Source organism: Cryptotermes secundus, unplaced genomic scaffold (assembly GCF_002891405.2).
Source record: "Cryptotermes secundus unplaced genomic scaffold, Csec_1.0 scaffold1364, whole genome shotgun sequence".
Lineage (NCBI taxonomy): Eukaryota > Metazoa > Arthropoda > Insecta > Blattodea > Kalotermitidae > Cryptotermes > Cryptotermes secundus.
Window position 1 is genome coordinate 127,910 of NW_019721014.1, and position 22,813 is coordinate 150,722.

At 39.1% G+C, this 22,813-nt stretch overlaps 1 protein-coding gene across 2 annotated transcripts in view; it reads left to right on the top strand.

Moving 5' to 3' along the window:
- LOC111875284 overlaps positions 1-11,649 on the top strand; it is a 92,248-nt gene extending 80,599 nt beyond the window's left edge. For both annotated transcript variants that reach the window (XM_033755763.1, XM_023871394.2), the window contains exons 4-8: positions 98-293; positions 2,813-3,122; positions 6,193-6,374; positions 8,410-8,520; positions 10,757-11,649. In XM_033755763.1, coding sequence (XP_033611654.1) covers positions 98-293; positions 2,813-3,122; positions 6,193-6,374; positions 8,410-8,520; positions 10,757-11,067 — 1,110 coding nt within the window. In that variant the 3' untranslated portion in view covers positions 11,068-11,649. The remainder of the gene's footprint in view (positions 1-97; positions 294-2,812; positions 3,123-6,192; positions 6,375-8,409; positions 8,521-10,756) is intronic.
- Positions 11,650-22,813: the final 11,164 nt, after the last annotated feature.

The window sequence follows — 22,813 nt, forward strand, 5'->3', positions numbered from 1 at the left end:
AATATTCGAATTTGGTATTATTCTCCTCCTTCTGTAGTTATTGCAGTGCATACAAATATGTAAGTATACACATAAATTTAAAACCGTATGTTTATAGATGATCGATGATTCACTAGGCTGGGATATAATGTCCGGAAATGCCAAGTTTCGTATGTATGCAGTATTCATAAGTGGTCTTCGGATGTCAACTAACTACTCATTTGATGTATGGCCTGTAGAGTCAAGCAACAGAGAAGAACATAGAAGTGACACCAAATTACTCCGCAGCAGCATCATAGTGTCGACCAGAGGCTGTAAGTGTCACAACCATAACAGTACATTTACAATGTATTCTTTAATGCATAATGAAGAGGTAAGGAAAAAGGTAAAACTATCCCTGTAACAAGCTGTGGAGGCCCATGGGGTTGTGAAATGTTGAGACTCCCACATTTTCTATATAATTGGCTGACAGATGGCGGTAAGATTGTAAGCCTTAGGTGCCAGCTGCCCTTTATCCCCAGGAAGATTCCTGGTACGCATTTCTGTTAGAGACTGAGTTGAACCCAAGGTCATAGTGTGGCTGGAAGGATTAGGTCAATTGAAAAAATCCAATGACGTCATCGGGAATCAAACCCGCAACCTTCCAGCTTGTTGCATAGTGCATCAACCAACTACATTACCACGTGCCCACTTTAATAATAATAATAATACTAATAATAATGATGATGATGATGATATTTACATACCTTTCAATCCTGTCATTTATAGATCTACATTTAAAGCTGAATTTATCAGTGAAGACGATATTTAGGGGAGGCTTTAAATCTGCTTGATAACAAGCACCACACCCATATAATTTTATGGGGTTTGTCATGTTTGTTTAATGGTTTGTAAATAAAATACGGCATTTACTTCAGCCCATTAACAAGCAACTTGGAAACATAATAGACTTTCTGGTAATAAGTAATGAAATATTACAACAGTGTAATCAAATATTATGGACCCTAGAATAAAATAAAATTGTATAATATGAACCTGTTAATACAACAAAGTAAGTAGTTAATATAAGAAGTAGGCCTACTTAAGATTTAGAAAATTGTGAATATATTTTGGGTTAACAAAAAAATCCTTGCAGAAAAGTACAGTACATTGGTGAAACCAATATACAAATGGCCCGAAATAAGTGAGACAACTGTAGGGAATAACTTTGCCCAAATATAATTATATACAGAATAAGAAATATTATTTGTGTTATTTTTCTTGAAGAATAAATAGAGTTTTGAAAGGGAACATGTTTTCTTACAACAGAAAATAATAATACCATCAAAGAACAAGTAAAAGAAAAAGAGTTACCCCTTCATTGAATCTTAATGTTTGCTACACCTAAGACAGTATAATGCAGTAAAACTGAATGTTCCCTACCATTCCTCATGTATTATAATACAATGTATATAGGGAAATGAACCTGAACTAGCCTGATTCAGTGAATTTAAACAAGGTTACATCTTGTATTTGTCCACCTTATTTTTATTATAGGCCTAAATTTAAAATTCCTTTTGTCCCTGTAAAGTTCATCATAAAATGCATAAGCCACACTACATTGACAAATAATCTAACTATTGTAGCTAAATAACTGACTACACAGAGCAGAGCCCTTTGTGACAAGCTAATAAAAACTTCCCCACCTTTTGAGGAACCTAAAACAGACTACTATTCTCACAGCAGCATGCCACTGAACTGTATCCTGAACCACATAAATCCAGTCCACATCCTGGCACGCTGTTTCCTTAAGCTTCATTTTAATACAGTTCTCAAGGTATTCCTAGATATTCTAAATTATCTCATCTCCTCAGATTTTCTAATTAAAATTTTTGAGTACATTTCTCTCTTTTTTTTTTTTTTTTTTTTTATTTTGTGCACATTATGAAGTTCCTTAATATGCAGTTTTACCCCTGTTACTTCTGCCATCAAGGATCCAAATATTCTCTTCAGCACCCTGTTCAGTCTATCAATTGCTTCAAAATAATACTCAGGACTTTGTCCTTAGTTTCAGAGTGGATCTGTAGAGTGACATGACAGAATAGCTTTGCTCTCAAATCCTGTTCACCTGAAGAGGGAAAAATTTCCAAAAGACAGTGGTTTTAATAGACATGCACAATGTACAAAGTCCAAAATAATAGTTTTAAATGCCATTTCACATCTTTGAAAGAGACAACTAGGAAGAGCTAGCTATAGATGGGAGGGGTAATATTAAACTGAATCTTAGATATACAGGTTTGGGGGAAGAGGATGTTGACTGGATTCATCTGGCTCAGGATAGAGACCTGAGGATGGCTCTTTTGAACATAGTAATGAACCATCAGGTGTCATGACAATTTCAGAAGTTTTCCAACAGCTGAGTGACTGTTGGCTTCTCTAGAAGGACTAGCCCCATGCAGTTAGTCAGTCAGTCAGCATTATACTACTTTCAAAAAGCTTTTAACTTGACCCTTAATCTATATTCTTTCTGGATGACAAACTAAGTCTCACATAAAAACAAAACATAAAATTGTAGTTCTGCATACTCTAAGATATGAGACAGAAAAACAGAACATTGTGAACTGAACGGTAGCAAACAATGCCGAAATCTTCTCTTTTCTTAATTCCTTCTTGGAAAATATTTGCTTGATCTCTAACTTACTGTTTGGGGATTTAACTGTCATTATATATATCATGCATTTTGCTGACAAGATAGTGAATATATGTTTAGTTTTCTTTACATTACCATTGTATTAGTTTGAAATTTTCATGTCTCCACTTCCTGCTCTCAGTTAATGACCTGAGAAATGTGCAGTTTCAGCACGTGCAACACAGTGCTTGCCTCATGCAAGTGAAGTAGAAGTAGCCACGGGTCCACATTTTGGAGGCCGCATTGCTGTTGAGGCAGCTGATGGAGAACGATGTGCTGTAGATGGCGACCCAGAGAGCCCTAGAGATACCTACATACTGCGAATAGACCACAAGATGTGTGGTACACATGTCAATGATACCACTGTGGCCACATTTGTGCTGGTGCAGGAAAATCTGCCCATCCTCACACACAGCACCCGACGCTTCCTCGTACTTTGTTCGTTCCAGCCAGAAACTTTAACAGTCAGAGCAGGGTAAGTGCAATAGGTATTTGTTTCTGGAATTATAAACTTACTGTTGTGTCTTTCTCTGTAGGAAATATGCCATTATCCTTTGGCACTTCTAAAAGAAAAATATTATATAGAATAAGTTTGTAATCCCCAGCCACATTTAGTTTTTTGGGAGTGTAATTGAGCAAGGGCACTCTGAGGTAGTGTTCCATCACTGTTCAGAAATTAACTGCAAGAATCAACGTTATTCCTTAATGCAGTAAATAATATAGTTTCTGAAATATTTAATAATACAGAATAGTGAAATAACTTGTCTGCACTTGAATAAAATCACAGTAAACAAACATAGAAAGAGGTGGAGAGTTTAGAAGCAAATGATACTAGGCAGTTAGTCCTGCAACATTTGATGCATGAAAACAGGCATTACAACTGTTACAGACATGGTGCTGAAAGACTCACAATCTAATTGACTATATTTCGATTGATAAGAGATGGCAATCAAGTATCCTTGATGTCCCGCTGTTCAGGGAAGCACATTACTGATCAGTGTCTCTTGGTGGCAAAAGTTACAGAGAGACTGGCAGTGATTAAACAATGCATATATTTCATATGGAGAGGTTCAGTGTCAAGAAATTAAATGAGGTAAAGAGTAAAGAGCAGTATCGTGTTGCCATCTCGAATAGGTTCGCAGCTTTGGAAAACTTAGATGCTGAGGTGGATGTTAATGGAGCTTGGGAAACTATTTGACAGAATATAAACATTTCAGAATGAGAGAACATAGGTTATTATAAATTGAAGAAGCATAAGCCATGGTTCAACAAAGGATGCACAGAATTATTAAATCAAAGGAAACAAGCCAAACTGAAGTGGTTACAGGATCCAAGTGAAATAAAAAGGGATAATCTAATCAATATAAGATGTGAATCGAACCGGCATTTCGGGCATATAAAGAGGAACTACCTGTAAAACAAAATTAATGAGCTTGCAACAAACACTAAGAAGAACATTAGAGACTTGTATAGGGGTATAAATGATTTTAAGTGGTTTTACCAACCTAGAAGTAACTCAGTGAAAAATGTAAATGGTGATCTGTTTGTAGATTTCCGCAACATTTTGAATAGGTGGAAGAACTACTACTCTCAGTTATTCAATGTACATAGCGTTAGTGATGTTAGGCAGATAGAAATACGTACAGCCAAGTTGCTAAAACCTGTTCCTAGTCCTTTTGTGGATTTATCCAATATCCTTCCCTTAACCTTTAAGTGCCGAAGTGCCCAGTTTGTGCCAGTCATGAGTAAGGTCGTCATGGCCAAAGTACCCCGTTTTGTCCAGTCAGGCATTTAAACTCCGCTAGTGGAAGCGCGCGCACACGCCGCTAGTAGAAGCGCATGCACATTCCTAAATATTTATTTTCAAATGTAGTAATTACCAGACAGACTTGAGTAAAACCCTAATAGAGGAATTAAAATAATACCTAACTGAACAACAGCAAATAAAAATATACGTATGAGTTATGCCAAAACTTATCCACGATCCAGTAATTTTATTGCAGATTCTGCAGATAGGTATGTTAAAAATATATTGTAAAATTTGATGTACATACCTTTTTTGTTGTTACCTGCTTGATGTATATACAGTTTCAAATAAAACTACCGTATTCAATTTCACTACGAACGCACACAAAACAGATCGCGCTCTGTATCTCAGCCATGATGCAGCTGTCTGTTCACTCAAATAGAAGGGGCAATAAGCTTTTGCAGTTCTAACGGAAGGTTTTAGCACTGAAGAAGGGACCCCTCTAGCTTTCTCTTGAATAGCCATTCTTTCATTCTTCTGACCTTCAGTCAAAGATTCGAAAATCCGAAGGGTGTAAGCAGTGCTAGCAGAAGACCAAATGATTTTATTGCTTCCATCTGTTTTATGACACCAGGGACTGCTAAAATTTGTCAAGTGTTACAAACAGAAATGAATTTATAATGCAGAACAACTCTGTGAAGAACTGGGAAACAATTTTTGCAGTACGCATCAAAATTAAAACACAAAAAATTGAAAATAGAGTATAACACTTTGTATTAAAAATTTCAAATCTTCCGTTATAATATGCGACACTATGTTCCTTGCCGATATAAACAAAGTTAATACCATCCATTTATCATAAAAATTGTGCTAGATACAGCATTTTTAAACACAACGCTTAAAATTGATTAACCGCCTAATGTTAAGTTCAGACATAGATGGAATAATTGGGGAGCATCAGTGTGCGTTACGATGTAACAGATCATAACTGATCAGATTTTTTTTGTTTTTGTCAGATACTGGAGAAAAAAAGGGAGTACAATGAGACAGTACATCAGCTATTTGTAGGTTTCAAAAATCCTAGGATTCAGTTAAGAGGGAAGTATTGTACAATATTCTGATAGAGTTTGGGGTACCCATGAAACTAGTTAAGCTGATTAAAATGTGTTTAAAAATACGCATAGTGAAGCCCATATAGGTAAACATTTGTCTTTTTCCTATCCAGAATGGTCTAAAACAAAATGACACTTCATTGCCACTTCTTTTCAACATAGGTTTAGAATATGCCATTAGGAAGGTCCAGGCAAACAAGGTGAGACTGAAGTTAAATGGGAAGTGATGGGAGGTTGGAGAAAACTGCATAATGAGGAGCTTCATAACTTGTACTCTTTGCCAATTATAATTAGAATGAAATCAAGGAGGATGAGGTGGGCAGGTCATGTAGCATGAATGGAGGAGAAGAAGAATAACAACAACAACAATAATAATAATAATAATAATAATAATAATGTAAGGTAAGAAAAAGGAAAGAGACAACTAGGAAGACCAGGACATAGGCAGGTGGTTAATAATAAAATGGGTGGGTAGTATGGACTGGATTGATCTGGCTCAGGATAGTTACCAGTGGAGGGCTTTTGTGAACATGGTAATAAACCTTCAGGTTCCATAAATTACTGGGAAGTTCCTGAGTAGCTACACAGTTGGCACCTTCCCAAGAAGGGCTCACATCCATGAAGTTAGTTGGTTCATTAGTTAAAGAAAGTAGCTCTAGTTATGGAAGAACATTTATGCTTCACAGGATCAATCTTCCATCACATCATCACCGTGAGGACCCCAGTAATAACAACAGAGTGGAACACTTACAACCTGAAGTGATGGCATTTGAGGCAGAAACTGCAGAGTCAGTCAACGATGTGCAAGTCTCTCATTTCCAGCGTCATCAACAGATAGTAGACACACACATGGGCAGAATGCTACAGGGTAAGAAGTCTATCCCTTTATTATACTTAGAGCATTTCATTATTAAGGAAACATCTTATGCACAGTCTCTAAATGTAGGCCAAGTGTGTTACATTATTACTCATGAATCAGCAAATTAATTACACATATTACAACAGTGTAAGGTAGAGGTAAATATAAAGTTCTCCCTATTCATAATTAAACATGAAGGTATGTGATGGAATAGCTCCATTCATTCTTAACCTTGGTGTCAGATGGAGGTGAGAATTATGCTACATGACCCAGTGGCTTTTTCCCCCTGGGGAAAGAGCCCTTGATATCTAACGAACAATATGGCTGGATTGGCCTCGGGGCTGGTCTGGCCACTGTGGAGAAGAGAAAAAACAACTGGCCTCTGTTGGGAACTGAACGCCAGTTCCTTGAGGCTAGCAGACCATAGCCTAATTACTTCACTGACTGTGCTATCCCAGCTCCATTTTAATGGCATGTGATGGCATTAATGGCATTGTGATAATTGATTCACCTGCACTGATTATTCTTAATTCTCAATGCAGTATAAAATTAAAGGTAAAAAGTAGTTACCACATTTAGACACATTTAGTTACCACATTTAACTGCTCCTTAGTGTCAGCATTTCCTCCACACCAGATGTCATGATAATACTGCCATGACTTTTCGCTCAGTTCCAAGTGTAATTGTTATAGTGCACTGACAAATCTCTTTGCCCATTTATAAGAAACAATACAGCACTTGAAAACACAACTGTCCTGACTGAGGTATTTTGTTGTGTTTCTCAGTCCTTCAAAGCAAATGCCAAGCTAATAATCCTTGAATTAATCCCTGATCACTTCCTTTCACATGCTTTACAAGCCATTATTCACTATCATCATATCACTCAATTCTGTATAATCTGAGATATTTAAAGTTTCATTAAGTAAACCAAGAAGAGACAAATAAAATTAGACATTTAGAAAGAAATGTGAATAAATGGCATATGTAAGAATGTGATGCATTTTGATGCTTTTGAAGAAAGTGGTAATACTTTACTGGTTACATATAGTGCATCATCAGTTAGTGATGAAGACCGTTTTGATATCTTTGACCGGCCGGAGGAAACAGATAATTTCTATGGAGGCAGGCCCACTGATTTGATGTTGTGCTGGGACAGCACTCTGCTGATACAGTTGAATATAGTCCTGACATAGGGCAGGAAGGGGACTGAGCCCAGTTTATCTTTGGGTCAACTGATGTTCAGCCAATGGTTGAGAACTCTGTGGATCTGCCAGTTGTTGTATCCATTCTGCCTGAAAACATCCCCCAGGAGCACAAATTCCGCATGTAGGCTGTCTTGATCGCATAGAGCTCTAGCCCTGTGCACCAATGTGGAAAGTAGAGCTTGCTTGCTAGAAGGGTGGTAGTGGGGCACAGCATTAAGGTAGAGGTTTGTATGGATGGATTTGCGGTACCCTCTATGGCCCAGAGAACCGTCAGATCTCCTGTAAATATCTATATCCAGGAAGGGGAGGTGGCCCTCAATTTCAGTCTCCATTGTGAACTGAATGCACTGGTGGATACTATTTAGGTGGTTCAGGAAGTCCTTAAGCTTGTCGGGCCCGTGTGGCCAGATGACGAAGATGTCATCCATGTAACGAAACCAGCAGCGGGGCTTGGGTGGGGCCAAGTCAAGTGCCCTCTCCTCAAAGTCCTCCATATATAACTTTGCCATGACCAGAGACATTGGCGAGCCCATCGCCACACCATTCATTTGTTCATAGAACTGGCCATTGAAGCTGAAGTATCAGGTGGTTTCTACAGTTTATTTGTTAACACATCTTTTTCAACTTTCTGGAGTTTGAATGTGTTTACTCCCTGTCTAATGAAGTAATTTAGGAATCCTGTCATAACAAAATTACCAAACTTAAATACTCACTGATAGAAGAAGAAATGCATCAGAACAGTTAGATTGTATTGTATTGTATTGTAGATGTGTTTTAAAACATCATTATACCTTATGCTGTCCTTTGGAAAGTCGACTTATCAGAATTTGTCTCTACAGATCAGAGTGTGGTGCAGTTGATACTAATGATAATCCTAGTGGTTGGAGGTGTGATTGGCTGTGCACTCACTGCTTGGTGGCTCATCCCTGGTTTACGCAAACATCTCCCAGGTTTGTAAATAAAAACAATATACAAGGGAGGGTCAGCAAGAGGAACACAAGTAAAACATGTGATATTCGAACCTGGAAAAACCATTTATTTGTTCACATATCTTCTACACTTGTCCCATTGCTTTACCATTGTAACAAAATGTACAGCATAGCAGTCTTCTGACTGTTGTCTGAGCCATTTCTGCATCTCTGTTTCAACCTCTTCATCATCAGTAAAACATTTGCCACCAAGGTGGTTTCTTAGCGGACCAAACAGATGAAAGTCGCTAGGGCCAAGTCTGGCTGTAAGGCGGATGTTCAAGAAGTTCCCACTATAGTTCATAAATTCTATCCTGGGTTGCTTGGGCTGTATGGGATCTGGCATTATCATGATTAAGCAGTACCCATCTAGCCAGTTGACCTGGATGTTTTCTGAGAACTGCATCCTGAAACTTCATCAGAACTTGACAGTATTATGCAGAATTCAGATTTTCACCATGCTTCCAAAAATGGGCTAACAATACTCCCTAAGAATCCCAAAATATGGTAAGCATAACCTTCTCAGCTGATTGTGTAACCTTACACTTTTTGGTTAAAGGTAAACAGGGAAGCAAACGTTCATTCAGGTTGGTAGTGATGCCTCCATGAATCGTCCCCAGTAAAATTCCTCTTAAGTGTATCTTCTCCATCTGCATACCATAAGAGATGTTACAAAAACAGACCCATTCAGTTCATTTTTTCTGAAACCTTCAGTTCTGTGGGCACCCGCTGTGCACATGCTTTCCTAGACTTTAAACGATCATGCATATGCTGTATGTCAAACCATGAGAACACTATAGTGCAGTTTCTGCATTGTCTATCGCTATTCTCCTGTCAGCTCGAATCAACACTTACGAGTATACCCACTGCACACTTGCTTCTGTCACAATTTCAGCAGGGCAGCTTGGGTCGAACATGATCTGTGACTTTTGAACATCCTTGAGAGAATTTCTCACTCCAGTTGTGAATTGCTTTACACAACAGACACTTCCCACCATAAACAGGAAACATTTCTTTATGAATATCCTTTTCATTGAGTCCTTTTACCTACAAAAAAGCACAACAAAATGCTGCTGTTTTGTAGTACAACCCTCAAGCATTGTTGCCATTTTGACTGTGGAAACCATCCGCTGAACTTACGCATGCACGTCTACTACCTAGACTGTCAAGAAGCTGGACTGTGTTGATACCACCTAGTGATACATACAGAAGACTATTACATCCATTTCAGCTGTTTTTCTTCTACTTGTGACCACTTTACTGATTCTCCCTCATACATATTTTAAGTAGGAGCAGGAGCAGTAGCAGTAGCAGTAGCAGTAGCAGTAGCTGTAGCTGTAGCTGTAGTTGTAGTTGTAGTATCAGTAACAGTAGCCATACTAGCAATAACAGTAGTTGTAATAGCAGCAGCATTAATCTATATTATAATACAGTCCACAGTATCCTTGCTTGTTTGTATATGTAGTCAAATACTTCACAATATTCCCATGTTATCTTCCTGTGTAATTTTGTTGGCAAATTACTCAAGTGGGACCAGTTCCTGAATTGCAGTTTAAAAGTAGAATTCCAAGTTATCAGGATCCAATCTCAGGAATTCAAAAATTAAACTTTTTCATTGAAATAGTTTATTTCAACTAATTTCTGACATTTTTTTTTAAATTTTCATATAGTGTGTGTCAGTGAACTTCAGTGATTGAACTTTGTCTCATATAAAGTCTAAAATTTAAGTTCAAGTCTCACTTCAGTAAAAATTATAATTTAAAATTAATAACAAACTGAGTTTGTAGTATCTTCTCTTATACTTTTACAGTTATTGTTCATAACAGTTTCACTGTCCATGTGACAGATCATGCTATGACTATAGCTTGTATTACAGAATATCTTAAATAGGGTGGAACCCTGTTATTTAAGGTTTTCCCTCATTAGCGCACAGCCTCAGTTATCCCAAGTCATTAACCTCTGCATTACATTTCTTCCATTGAAAGTTCTCCACACTTTAATGTTCACATCCATTGCTCCTCAAAGTAATCTTAAATGCAGGATTCAATATAATGTGACAGTCTGTCAATAACTACTACTGTCTTAAAATTTATCCATCTTTAATAGTTGAAAATATTTTGTTTTCACCTGTGCCCCACATTTGTTTATATCCAGATATAAAATTAGCAAACTTTCTTTGGAAAGAGGCACTTAATGATTAATTTTCTATCTAATACAGGTCAAACTGTGTCACCAGATGATTCTTCTTCAGTCTCAATATATGAGAACTTTGAAAACTCACTGCGAGATTCCAGTGCAAGTGATACAGACTTCGAAGGATCCATTCATGATGGAGGAAATGAAAACTGTGATGCTCGAACAGTAATCATACAAGAACAGAGAGAGAGTGAAACAGAATGCTCACAAAGTAACAACTTTGAAGATAATAATTATAATGGAGTTTTTACAATTAGAATTCCTACACATCACCTTATTCAAGAGGAAAAACCATGTATAATGATTGAAACTAACTCACACTCAGAAGCCTAATGACATTCAACCAGGAAATAACATGAATAATTTTTGTTTATTTATTTAAACAGATAATTAATTCATCTTGCACCCTACAAGAATACAACAATTATTTTTGCACACTGAGAGTAGCAAAGTCAGAGTTTTGCCTATTTAAACGAAGTATAAAATGTTATAGGTTCAACTGAAAGTTATTCTAATTAATAGACTTGGTCTCCCCATGTGTAGATGTGGGTTGAGTAAACTTACAGCCTTTTCAATCAAGATCTGTATACAGGAAAGTATGAATTGTGTGTGAGTCATTCTGACTCCACATGAAGTGAGGAGGAGGAAGCTGTTCAGAATTGTCAAGTCTATCAAGTGAAAAAATAACTTTTTGCCCACTTCCATGTGTAGCCTTGTGTTCAGTAACTGTTCACCATTCTGTCCCTTTTGTATACATAACCAGTTGTAATCCTGTATGATTCTGGCTTTATGGTATTTCCATGCTCATCACAGAAGATACTGTTTGTTGGTGGATTGTACATAGCTGTCAGTATGTATACATCAGTTTCATCTCCAGACCACTGCTGTCAAGTCATCTCTTATCTCAGAATGAGTGTTGCCTACTCAGGCAAGCAAAGGTACTCATACGAGGACCTTCCACTAAAAGAGCGAAGGAACTGTTGAAGCTAAACAGGAACCAGCTATGATGGGTGGTAGGACTACTTACAGGACACTGTCACCTCAAACGACACCTGTTCAAACTGGGACTAAGTGATAGTCCCACTTGTGAGAGGTGTCAGACAGAAAATGAAACAGCCACACACGTCCTGTGGGAATGTGAGGCTTTAGCTTATTTAAGACTACGTCACTTAGGTCAATACTTTATGGAACCAAGTGACTAATTTGATGCCCCCATGTCCAAAATCCTGTGCTTCATCCAAAGTGCTGGGTTGCTGAGGGAATAATTAAAAAAGGGGAAGCACAATAGACCAGTGAGGTCGCGGTGCATTGGCCGAGAAGGCCTACCCCTCATACATACATACATACATCCATTCATTCATTCATTCATTCATTCATGAGTGTTGCCTTGTTTCAATCATTTGCTTCATGGTAGCAAGTTCTGTTACAGTCTGTTTCTCTTAGGTCTGACTGTTCCTCAATGATTTACTTTCCATTTTGTCAGATCATGCTGTAAATCAGGTGATGACAAGCAGTTCGTACAAAGCTTATGTCCATGTCTTTTCACATTTTGTGAGTATCTTTACAATTGTGTGTATTGCTGTCATATTTGTGGTCACACACATCATGTGTATATGCCCAAATTGTATGTGTAGCCAGTATGTCACATAATTTATAAATTTTTTTCCCCGTAATGTATGTATTTCTTGGGTATGTACTGTTTGAAAACAACCTGCCTCTTGAAAGGTACTATAACTATCCACAGAAAGATTTTCAGAAGGCGCATAATACTTGGAGTACATGTCATTGAACAAGTCAAAAATACGTCTTAGATTCTGTAGTTTTTTTTTATTTCAGGTCATTGTTGTCAGAAGCAGTTTTATTGTATGGAAAGTGCAAATCTAAGCATATGAAGGAATCACTAATCTCATTGTTTTGCTATGAGAAGTTGAAATGAACTGTTTAGTAGTTGACCAGTAGTCTTTCAGGTTGTCATGTATGCCATGTCCTATCTAAATAATTGCCAGAAACAGAAACATTCCAGATTCAGTGACATTAAGTACATGAGATAGTTCATCATCAAGAAGTCCGAGTATTGTTGGTAGTAGCAGCTGGTCTCCTTCACCAGCAAGGTGATAGTGGCTGCAGAATAAAAAATGAAAAGATTGCAAGGAATCAAATCTTTATTTATATGGGGTACCACATTGTGTCTCATACCAGTCACCAACAAATTGAAAGATATTAGTGTCTGCTTGAACTACCAGTTGACCCCACTTTTTTACCCCATGGGGTATAAGTCGGGCTGGAATTATCTCATTGTCAGAACTGTCATCTGTGTTGTGGATATGCTCAGCTGAGTGGTCTGCCACACAACCTCTCTTGTATACTTTGTGGCAAGGTGGAACTGGAGCTTATTCCTTCATGTCAACTTCCTCCCAGTATGCTTCATCAGAATGTTCATCACTTACCTCTGATTCACTGTCAAGGATTAGTTGTATTTCTTAATTTGTCTATTATATTGAAAATTCCCCTGTGAAGATATCTTGGTCTTTATAGTGTCAGAATAGAGATAAATTTAGAATGCATGTTGGAGAGTTTGAAATAGAGTGACTTGGTCATTTGCTTCCTGTCTCAGCTGATACTAATGAAATCTCACAAGTGAAGGTTATCTTATGACATGCCCTCTCTTTCTGTTGTTAGAACAGTGGATTCGTTGTATAGAAAGGATACTATATGTTTATGGTAGTTCTTCCATGTGGAAGCAGTAGGTGATCATAGCAGATCATCTAATGTACAGCTGTCATGAGAAGTTTCTGGCACTATTCAGATCTAAATATAAAATCACATTAAACAGAACATGTGCAAATAAACATATTGAAAAAACAACATAAACTATGTATGCATATATAGACCTCTCTCTCTCTCTCTCTCTCTATATATATATATATATATATATATAACCAGGCCCCAAGCTGTAGCGTATAAATATCGCCTGTTTTCGGTACACTATGAGACGTTCCCACATCCCCCCCACCGCAGAGATTGTTGCCCAGACGTTCAGGCGAGCAGAACGTGTAGTTCTTGTGGAGGACTGTGGCGGCATGACAGGTGGTCCTGTGGTCGGTCTCTCTTCCTTTTTTTTTAGGATGTAGGCCAGCTTGACCCTGTTGGCTGACACAATGATGAGCCTCCCACACACGAGTTGCAGTTTCTTCTCTCTCTCCATGACAGGGCCTGGTAGGAGCTGCTGTAAGGGGCTCCAAAGCCCGGAGCATTCTGTCTTGCTGTAAGAAAACCTGGGTGCCCTTCTTGAGGTCGCTGTGCGTGAAAGTAGCCAGTGAGGCGTGGCATGCCGCCAGAACTGGTCTGAGGCAGGCCATGTGTTGGCAGAGCTCAGAGATGAGATGTGCTGGAGCCACTGGGTCTGCAGTTGGTATTAGTAGCTCACCGGGTATTCTTAAGGGCTCGCTGTACATGAGCTCAGCTACTGATGCTTGTAGGTCCTCTTTGAATGCAGTGTGGGTTCCAAGGAGAACCAGGGGAAGAACCTCAGTCCACTGTTGGTCTGCAGGGCACATGATGGCTGCCTTCAGTGTCCAGTGGAAATGTTCCACAAGTCTGTTAGCCGCGGGGTGGTGGGCGGTCATCTGCAAAAGTTGAATGCCACACATCCTGGCCAGGAATTAGAAAGCTTGAGATTCAAACTGACATCCCTGGTCTGTGGTGATGGTCTGAAGGCAACCAAAGCAGAATAACCAGCCAGTCAGTGTAGTGGCAATTGACGTGACTGATGTGTGGACCAGTTGGTGGTAAAGCTGCAGTTGTGAGCGCTGATTGGGTAGCACTTGTATGGATGTACAGACAACCAGGGCACAAGTTGTAGTGGATAAATATCGCCTGCTTTCGGTACACTGCAGGAGTTGTTGGATGTTCCCAAAAAGGTTAAAGGAAGTAAAAAAAGTAAAGTAAAGCTATCCCTGTAACAGGCCGTGAAGGCCCATAGGGTTGTGAGACGTTAAGGGTCCCACATTACCTTGACAATCGGCTCAAAGATGGCGGTAAGGTTATCAGCCTTATGGACCACTAACCGGTCTAAGTGCATGGGGAAACCCACCCCCTCAATACGGAATACGGAGGGTTATCAGCCTTACACGCTGACCACGCTTCACTCCCCAGGAAAATTATTTAATTAATTCCTGGTACTCATTTCTGTTAGAGACTGAGTAATCCCCAGGGCCTAGTGTGGCCGGAATGATTAGGTCAATTGAAAAAAATCCAATGACCTCATCGGGACTTGAATCCGCGACCTTCCAGCTTGTACCTTAACCACTACGCTACCGCGTACCCCAGGTTAAAGGAAGTAAATAATATTAATGCTGAATCCTCACAATACACAATTCCCTCCATTGTAAACTGTTTGTCTTTCACCAAATACCGGGTTATGTAGATGTGAACCAACCAACAAAGAACTCTTTTAAATAGGCATGAAAATACTCGCAGCATTCTTGGGCTTGTCTCGTAATTCTGCAAACAGAACAGCAAATTGAATACTCCTACCGCTTTTACCACAGCACCATCTATACCATTCATACACAGTGACATACTGTAAGTGTACAACAGGAGGTGGGTTATGAATATGTATGCATATTATCTATATGTGTATGTTATGTCATTCTCATGCCATAACAGTTTTCACATACATATACAATTATCTGCTGTATATTTGAAACTGTGTCATCTGAAAGATAACTATATAACTTAATTCACTGCCTGGGAATATTATAAAGATAAAGAAAAGGAAGAAAGTGGATAAAGAATGAAGATGCGAAACAAATGTTGAATTTCATTTGACTTTTCCCCTAATAGAATATAATACTATTGAATCTAATCTGGCGACATAAATTACACTACTTCATACACACAGCAAAACCAACAGAATTTTTATATATCAGAGCATATTGTAATAGGTGAGAAAGTTCCATTAACACAACTAAGTATACAAATAGTCATTAATATGCATTTGGTTACATGCTACATATTTTTGCCTAACTGGCCATCATCAGGCTGTTCTTGCATTCATTATCTATGTGATTGCTGCGCTATACATTAGCAAAGGTTTACAATTGAAGACTAGGTGTTAATAATTATTCAGTCTTATAATACAGCGATAATGATCGTAGCATATTTGTTGAGACAAAAGTGAACTGAATGTGTTACTGTACCTAACATCATTCCTCATGTTTAAAATTCTACACTGAATTTAAAATAAATGCATGTCTATGTCAAAAATTGAAGTTTATTTAAAAAGTTAGGTCATAGATATGTTTTGAATTATTTTGTTCACAAAACATCTTATGCTGGATCTGCTACCTCTAGATATCCAGGCAATTGTCATGGATGGTTGCTGAGGTGTGATGGTACTATGTTGTGTACTGTTCTGTTCCATCTCCAAGTTTGTATCCTGATTTTGAATGTCAATCGATTCTTATGTGTAATGTAGGGCTTGTTGAATCTGTCAGTTGTTTTGTATAGATATTGCTACAGTTGTAGCATTCTTGTTTCTTCTAGTTTTCTTCTCATACAACACAGTGTATGTATTTTTGTCACTAATCTTGCAAGTTGTAGATGTTGATTAGTTTTGTATGTAACAGTTCTATGTTAAATTTAAAGTGCATAATTTTCATTGTACATACATAATCAGGTTCCAAAAATATGGATATTTGGCAATGTTTTATAAAACAATGAGTCTTAAAGGTATAAAATTGTCATAAATATATTAATATATTAAATTAAACTTTTAAAAATTGTTATTAAAATCAACTTTAATTTCATGAATTTCCTGCATAATTACCATCCTAACTGAAATTAACAGTGTAAACTGCACATTTCTGAATTATTTCTTGATGAAACAATTATTTAAACATGATCCTGTTGTATTTATGCTGAATACCGATAAAAGGACTTGAAAGAAAGAAGCAAGCAGAGGCAAGAGCTTCTCTTTTCCATAGCGTCCATACCAGCTCTGGGGCCCAGATAAACGCTAGCAGAAGCATCAGTATTGATCTGCTATAAGAGTCTCATCATTTGCATCCTTTATCAAAAGCCTTATAGGCTTAGTCTGTTGCTTCTTCATTCAACACTAAAAATTTATTTCATTCATACATACTGTCTATTATTACTAAAATTATACTGTATATACATGTAATGAATTATTTATTTAGAGTTCACACAAGAAGTTATTTACACATAATTTTAGGTCATGATAATTTTTATTTTAACATCAACACCTGATCTAGCCAAATTTATTGCATTTAAATTTTAAAATTGTCTAATTCAAGATGAGACTAAAGCACAATTTGTTTTTTTAATTGGCCCAGAATCAACAGATAATGGCTTTCTTCATATATTTCGATGCAAAATCCCACAGTCAGAATTCAGTTTATGTTCTTTGAATTTTTAAATTAGCAGACACAATCAAACATTAGCTGAAACATTATTTCCAAAGGACTCTGTTTGAATGGTCAAGGTGAAGGCAATTTTTTCCTTGTGTTTTATTAAACACCACACCCTAAAGGCACGGAGAATGGAGGCATGGTTTGAAGCATTCTTAACCTTGGCACTAATTGCAGGTGGTACTCAGATTCACACCCCAGCCACTCTACCCCCAAGCGAAATCTGAAGGGGTCGATTTGGCACTCTTGTAACTAAGAAACAACTGAATTCAGGTGTTTACCCAAATAATTAAAATAAAGCAAAAGGCTGCAACTATAATTTCAATCACCTAATTCTAGGTGTGTTAATAAAATGGTATAAATTACTGTATACGTCAACTGATGACAGCTTACAAAAAGCATATATCAGTAAATATTACCATGCATAAATGCATGTTGATATGGTGTTACTGGGATAAGCGCAGATATAGTACCAACAGCAATGTAAGGCGAAGACAGACAATTGAATCTTGGGTGGGATGGTTGTTTGGGACTGTGGTAACATCACTATTTTCTCAAACAACTGGAAGGCTCCCTTCATAGAAGTGAAAATGCTGTTATCACCCATGCAGGCATCAATTTACAGCATCTTAGGCAGCATGAAAATCTAGACGTTGCAGGACACACCAGAAATCTCTGCTCATTCTGTTTGACACATTTTCACAATGGAGCTATGAACTGAAGTTTGTCTGGTTTTTCCTGAAAATTTCTTGCGATCTCACTCACACTGAATACAACATGGAACAGCTATGCTATGACAAACAACTTTAAGAGACAATTGATATTATTAAGTAAAGCCATTCTGCGGTCTAGTGGTCAGAGTTCCTGACTACAGATCCAGAGGTCCTGGGTTCGATTCCCGGCGCTACAAGATTATCTGAGGAGTAGTGGGTCTGGAACGGGGTGCACTCAGCCTCGTGAGGATAATTGAGTTGCTATTTCAAGGAAATAGCGGTTCTGGTCTAGAAAACCGAGATTAACGGTCATGGGGATCTGTTGTACTGACCATGCAACATCATCTATCCGCAAAAAAGTCGGCACTAATTTTGCCCACAATTGGCGGTCGCTCGGTTGGTATAGTTTGCTCGCGGACTACAGGGCATGGATCTATGTGACTACTGGGAACCTGCAGCCATTAATGACTCTTGAGCATCAGACTCTATTAGCCCTTCCATTCTGCTAAGACAGCCTTCACATTCTGGCAGACCTCACAACAGGGCCTAATATCCCTCACAACCCCAACAATCTGCAATGCTTAGTTCCAGAAGCCAAACATCTGGGCTACATGGTGACTTCATGAAGGGACCTACATCACAGCATATCTACTTGTATATTCTTTCCCATATCCTATTCACATCTTTGCAAAAACATTAAGTGTGAAACAGCACTGTGTGGGGGTTCCATGTCAGCAGGGGATCTACATGGTAACACATCTGCACTCTTTGCAGATTCTTCCCAAAGATATTAAGAAGTGTGTAGCTCACTGTGTACTGTGTGACAACCATCTAAGGGATGGAGTGCACCAGGTAATGGTATCCTGTAAATCAGCATAGCTCCTAGACCAGGGAGCAAGCATTTTGTCACACATGGAAGGTGGGCACCGGGAAAATAATGGTACAGGCCTACCAAATGGATTTTTTCTACCAAGTTGCAATTGTCCATCAAATGGGGACCAAATGATAAAGCTTGAGTGTCTTCATTTGAATCTCCAGCTAATGATTTGTGTTACATTTTTTATAAAGTAGAACCTGTCCTCCAGCAGAGAATTTGTGTGGTTGTAAGAATCTTTCGTAAAAAACAGTACTAAATCACCTGTAATAAATAGAAACTAAGAAGGAAATCGAAACCAAGGACAAGATTTTAACAGAAAATAATAAGCTTTTGTTTTAATGCAATTTTGTTCAGCACTGTACTTCAAAACTTCCATTCAGACCTGGTGTCATATTTATATATAAGTTAAATAAACTACAGTTTGGGCAGTCTTAGTGGCCTATAAATACCAAGAACAAATATAAGCCAGGAGACAACATATTATTTTCTTGTAAAACCTGGAAGAAAGCAAATGTTGGAACAGCTGTGACAATCAAAAAGAAATTGGGAAGTGGCATTGTTGTCTGTGGTGCAGCTGCATCATTATTGCCATGCAATGTATTTGTGCAGTTCCATGCACCCAGACATCCACTTCATTCTTACATTTCTCAAAATAAGGAAATACATAGGTTTTATAAAAAGTAGTGGCAACACCCCTATAGTTCTGAAAGTACTTTATTACCTGAGATAAACACATGTACATTCCTTCAATATAATCACCCATGTGTACCACCATCTGCCAAATTTGTGGAAGGCATCGTACACCATCAGTGCGCATCCACGTCTGTTGATGTCCAGCAGTGACCTCCCTACAGCATGAATAATCTCCTCTCGTGTTGTAACATAACCCTCGCAGTGGTTCTTTCATTTTTGCAAAGACATCATAATTGCATGGACTCATATCAGATGAGTATGGCAGATGTTGCAGTATCTTCCATCACCAAAGGTGAAGGAGATCTTGACAGTGTCAGCAGTATGAGCTCTTGCATTGTCATGAAGGATGATGGGGTCCGTTGCCAACAAGTGTCGTCACTTTCTCCTGAGTGCTGTCCTGAGTGCTGGACGAAGATGATTACACAGGAAATTACAGTAGTAGGTAGCGTTTACTGTCTGTTGTTCAGGTACAGTATGGTGCAGTATCACTCCATCAGTGTCATATGCCACAATGAACATTGCCTTCACGTTACTCTGTGTAGGGCACACTTTCTTTTGACGAGAGCCAGGATGCTTCCATTCATTTGATTGTCACTTCAAGTGCAATTTGTATGAGCAAGCCCAAGTTTTGTCCCGAGTGACAATCCTTCCAAGAAAGTCATCTTCTGGTACCGGTCCAACAAGTCCTGTGCAATTGCATAACATTACCATTGTTGCACCTCAGACATTGTATGGGGTACACAACGCTCTGCAATTTTGCGGTATCCAAGAATATGGCGCAGAATGTGGAGAACGGTCTTGTGATATATGCCTACCTCAGCAGCTAACTCCCGTGCAGCTCATCGACGATTGACATCCAGCAAAGAAGCAAGAAGCTGAATTGTGTGGTTGTCAACATGGGGTCATGCTGAACGACGGCTGACCTGAATGGCATCCCTCCCTTCATGGAACAATTTCACCCATCGTGCCACTGTGCGATATGGCAAAGCAGCATCACCACATGCTTCTCGCAGTCCCTGATAACAGTTTTGTGTACCACAACCTTGTGCACCATAACGTAAAGCTGTCCTTGTATCACGGCGTGGAGTCCCGTAGGGCTGTGAGACGTCGAGGCTGCCACTTTCCTAGACAACCGACTCACAGATGGCGGTCAGGTTGTCAGCCTTACGCGCTGGCCGCCCTTTACCCCCAGGAATATTCCTGGTACTCATTTGTGTTAGAGGCTGAGTCTACTCCAGGGACATAGTGTGGCTAGAAGGGTTAGGTCAATTGAAAATCGAGTGACCACATCGGGAATCGAGCCAGCGATCTTCCAGCTTGTAGCATAGTGCCTCAACCAACTACGCTACCGCGTTCCCCATACAAACATTAAACGGAGCGAAAAACGCTTCAGGAAAAAAAAAAGATATCTCTATAGTTACATGATTACTGTATTTTTTTCCCCCCCAGAATCCTGAAATATAGATTTTAAGCCGAACAAATCGGTACCAGCGGTTTTTATATTACATTTAACCGGCCCCAGAATATCGCCATGTTTAACAGTATCTCTGTAAAACTTCTACACCTCTATCACTTTTTTTAAATTCGCTTAGTGGGAGGTGGAGTCCAATTGGGACCACTCGGCACGGTGGCCACTGATTGGCCTACTGTAGTCTGCCCCGGGTGATTATGATGATGGAGAATTTGGTGGAATGAAGATAGGTAGGGGAAAACAAAGTACTCGGAGAAAACCCGCCCCAGCGCCACTTTATCCACCACAAATCCCACTTGACCAGGCCCGGGCTGCCGCGGTGGGAAGCTAGCGACTAACCGCTTGAGCTATGGCGCGGCGGCCTCTATCGCTTACTGTGCTTCCTCGATCTCTCGTAGCCCTCGTAGCATCGGCAGGCACCATATGCCGTATGCAAACTCCGCAAAAGAAGAGAAGCGTTTGGTCTCGCTTTCGTATCTGTTTTGTTTTCTCTCGCTCTGAAACTTTGTTGCACAACGACCCGGCACTTGTATTGGCAAAGTGTACAGTTGCCACAAAAATAGTTAGGAATGCCTTGTGTCCTCTTGGTTACTCTCTATGTAGATTGACGGAGAATGAAATGATAGGATGTGCAGTCTGGAGTATGTATTGATTTTTGTTAATTGTGATTTTGTAGTTCAGATTCATAGCGTCGAATGACAGGATGCTAAGCGGGCAATGAATTGCAAAGCATTTGGAAAGAAGGAATTAGAGATAGGGCCTACGAATCCGATATTAAGGTGGAGAGACTGAGAAAAATTAAAAGGAAAATCAGGGTAGTCCGCTTCCGGCATGAGATTCGAATGTGGACCTTTCGAATACGAGCCACTGTCCACGCGGCAGCGACGGCGCGAAGGAAAGAAAACGCTCTTCTCTGTAAAGTGTAAGGGCCCCCATACACACACAGTTTGGCCTCAAGTTCGGCCTGCACAGTTGAAGACTGAAAAGCAAAACTGATGTGAGTCGTGCCGTCGACCGACCAATCGTTTGGACTGTTGGCCTGTGGGAAACCCGTCAGTTTCGCCTGCAGGACCGTAGCACGTGACGTGTGTGACTCAACATTATAGGCTGGAAGACCGTGATTGTGGCATGAAGCCTGCCGCTTTATCTGCGCGTGTATGGGGAAGAAAGGGAAGGGGTAAACTGTGAAAGTTTTAAAGGTCGATCGGAAGGCCAAACTGTGTGTGTGTATGGGGGGCCTAAGTCACGCATCAACCCGAAATCGTGGAAATACGACAAGGAAAAATTTGCAGTTAGCTTAGGACAAATGTAGGATTTGGGGTTCTGCAGTGTTGGTTACGAGGAGTTCTGATTATGAGACAGAGCTCTTGAGTTCATGGAAAGACTATTTAAAAAAAAATCTTTCAAATTTCAGTTTTAAAATTCTGTATGATCAGATTTAATTGAAGACAAACAAGAACAGGAAGAGGACAATTATTCACATAGGCCAGAAGGGATAAGGGAAGAAATGTTCTAAACACATACGAACATTATTTCCAGCACAGTTTTCCCATATCTTGTGGTTTTCGAAATGATTATACAAAACGGATCCTTATGCTTTGTTGTAATAAAATATGTCGTAACTCGAGGGACATTTCATTGATTTTACTCAGTTTTTGTGGTTCTACACCTGGCTTGCTCGTCCGCCCCGCGTTTTTTAGGCTATCTATAGATTTTTTTAAAGACTCCCATTTTTATTATGCAATTTGTAGTATACATTCAGCATAATGATATAGCAGTTGAGGTGGCTTGAGGATATACGCTCATTAGCGATGATCCATGGGCTACTGGTCGGAGACCAAATTGGCGAATGGGAAGAATTAGCTAGGATTTACATAATAGATTTAGAGCTACG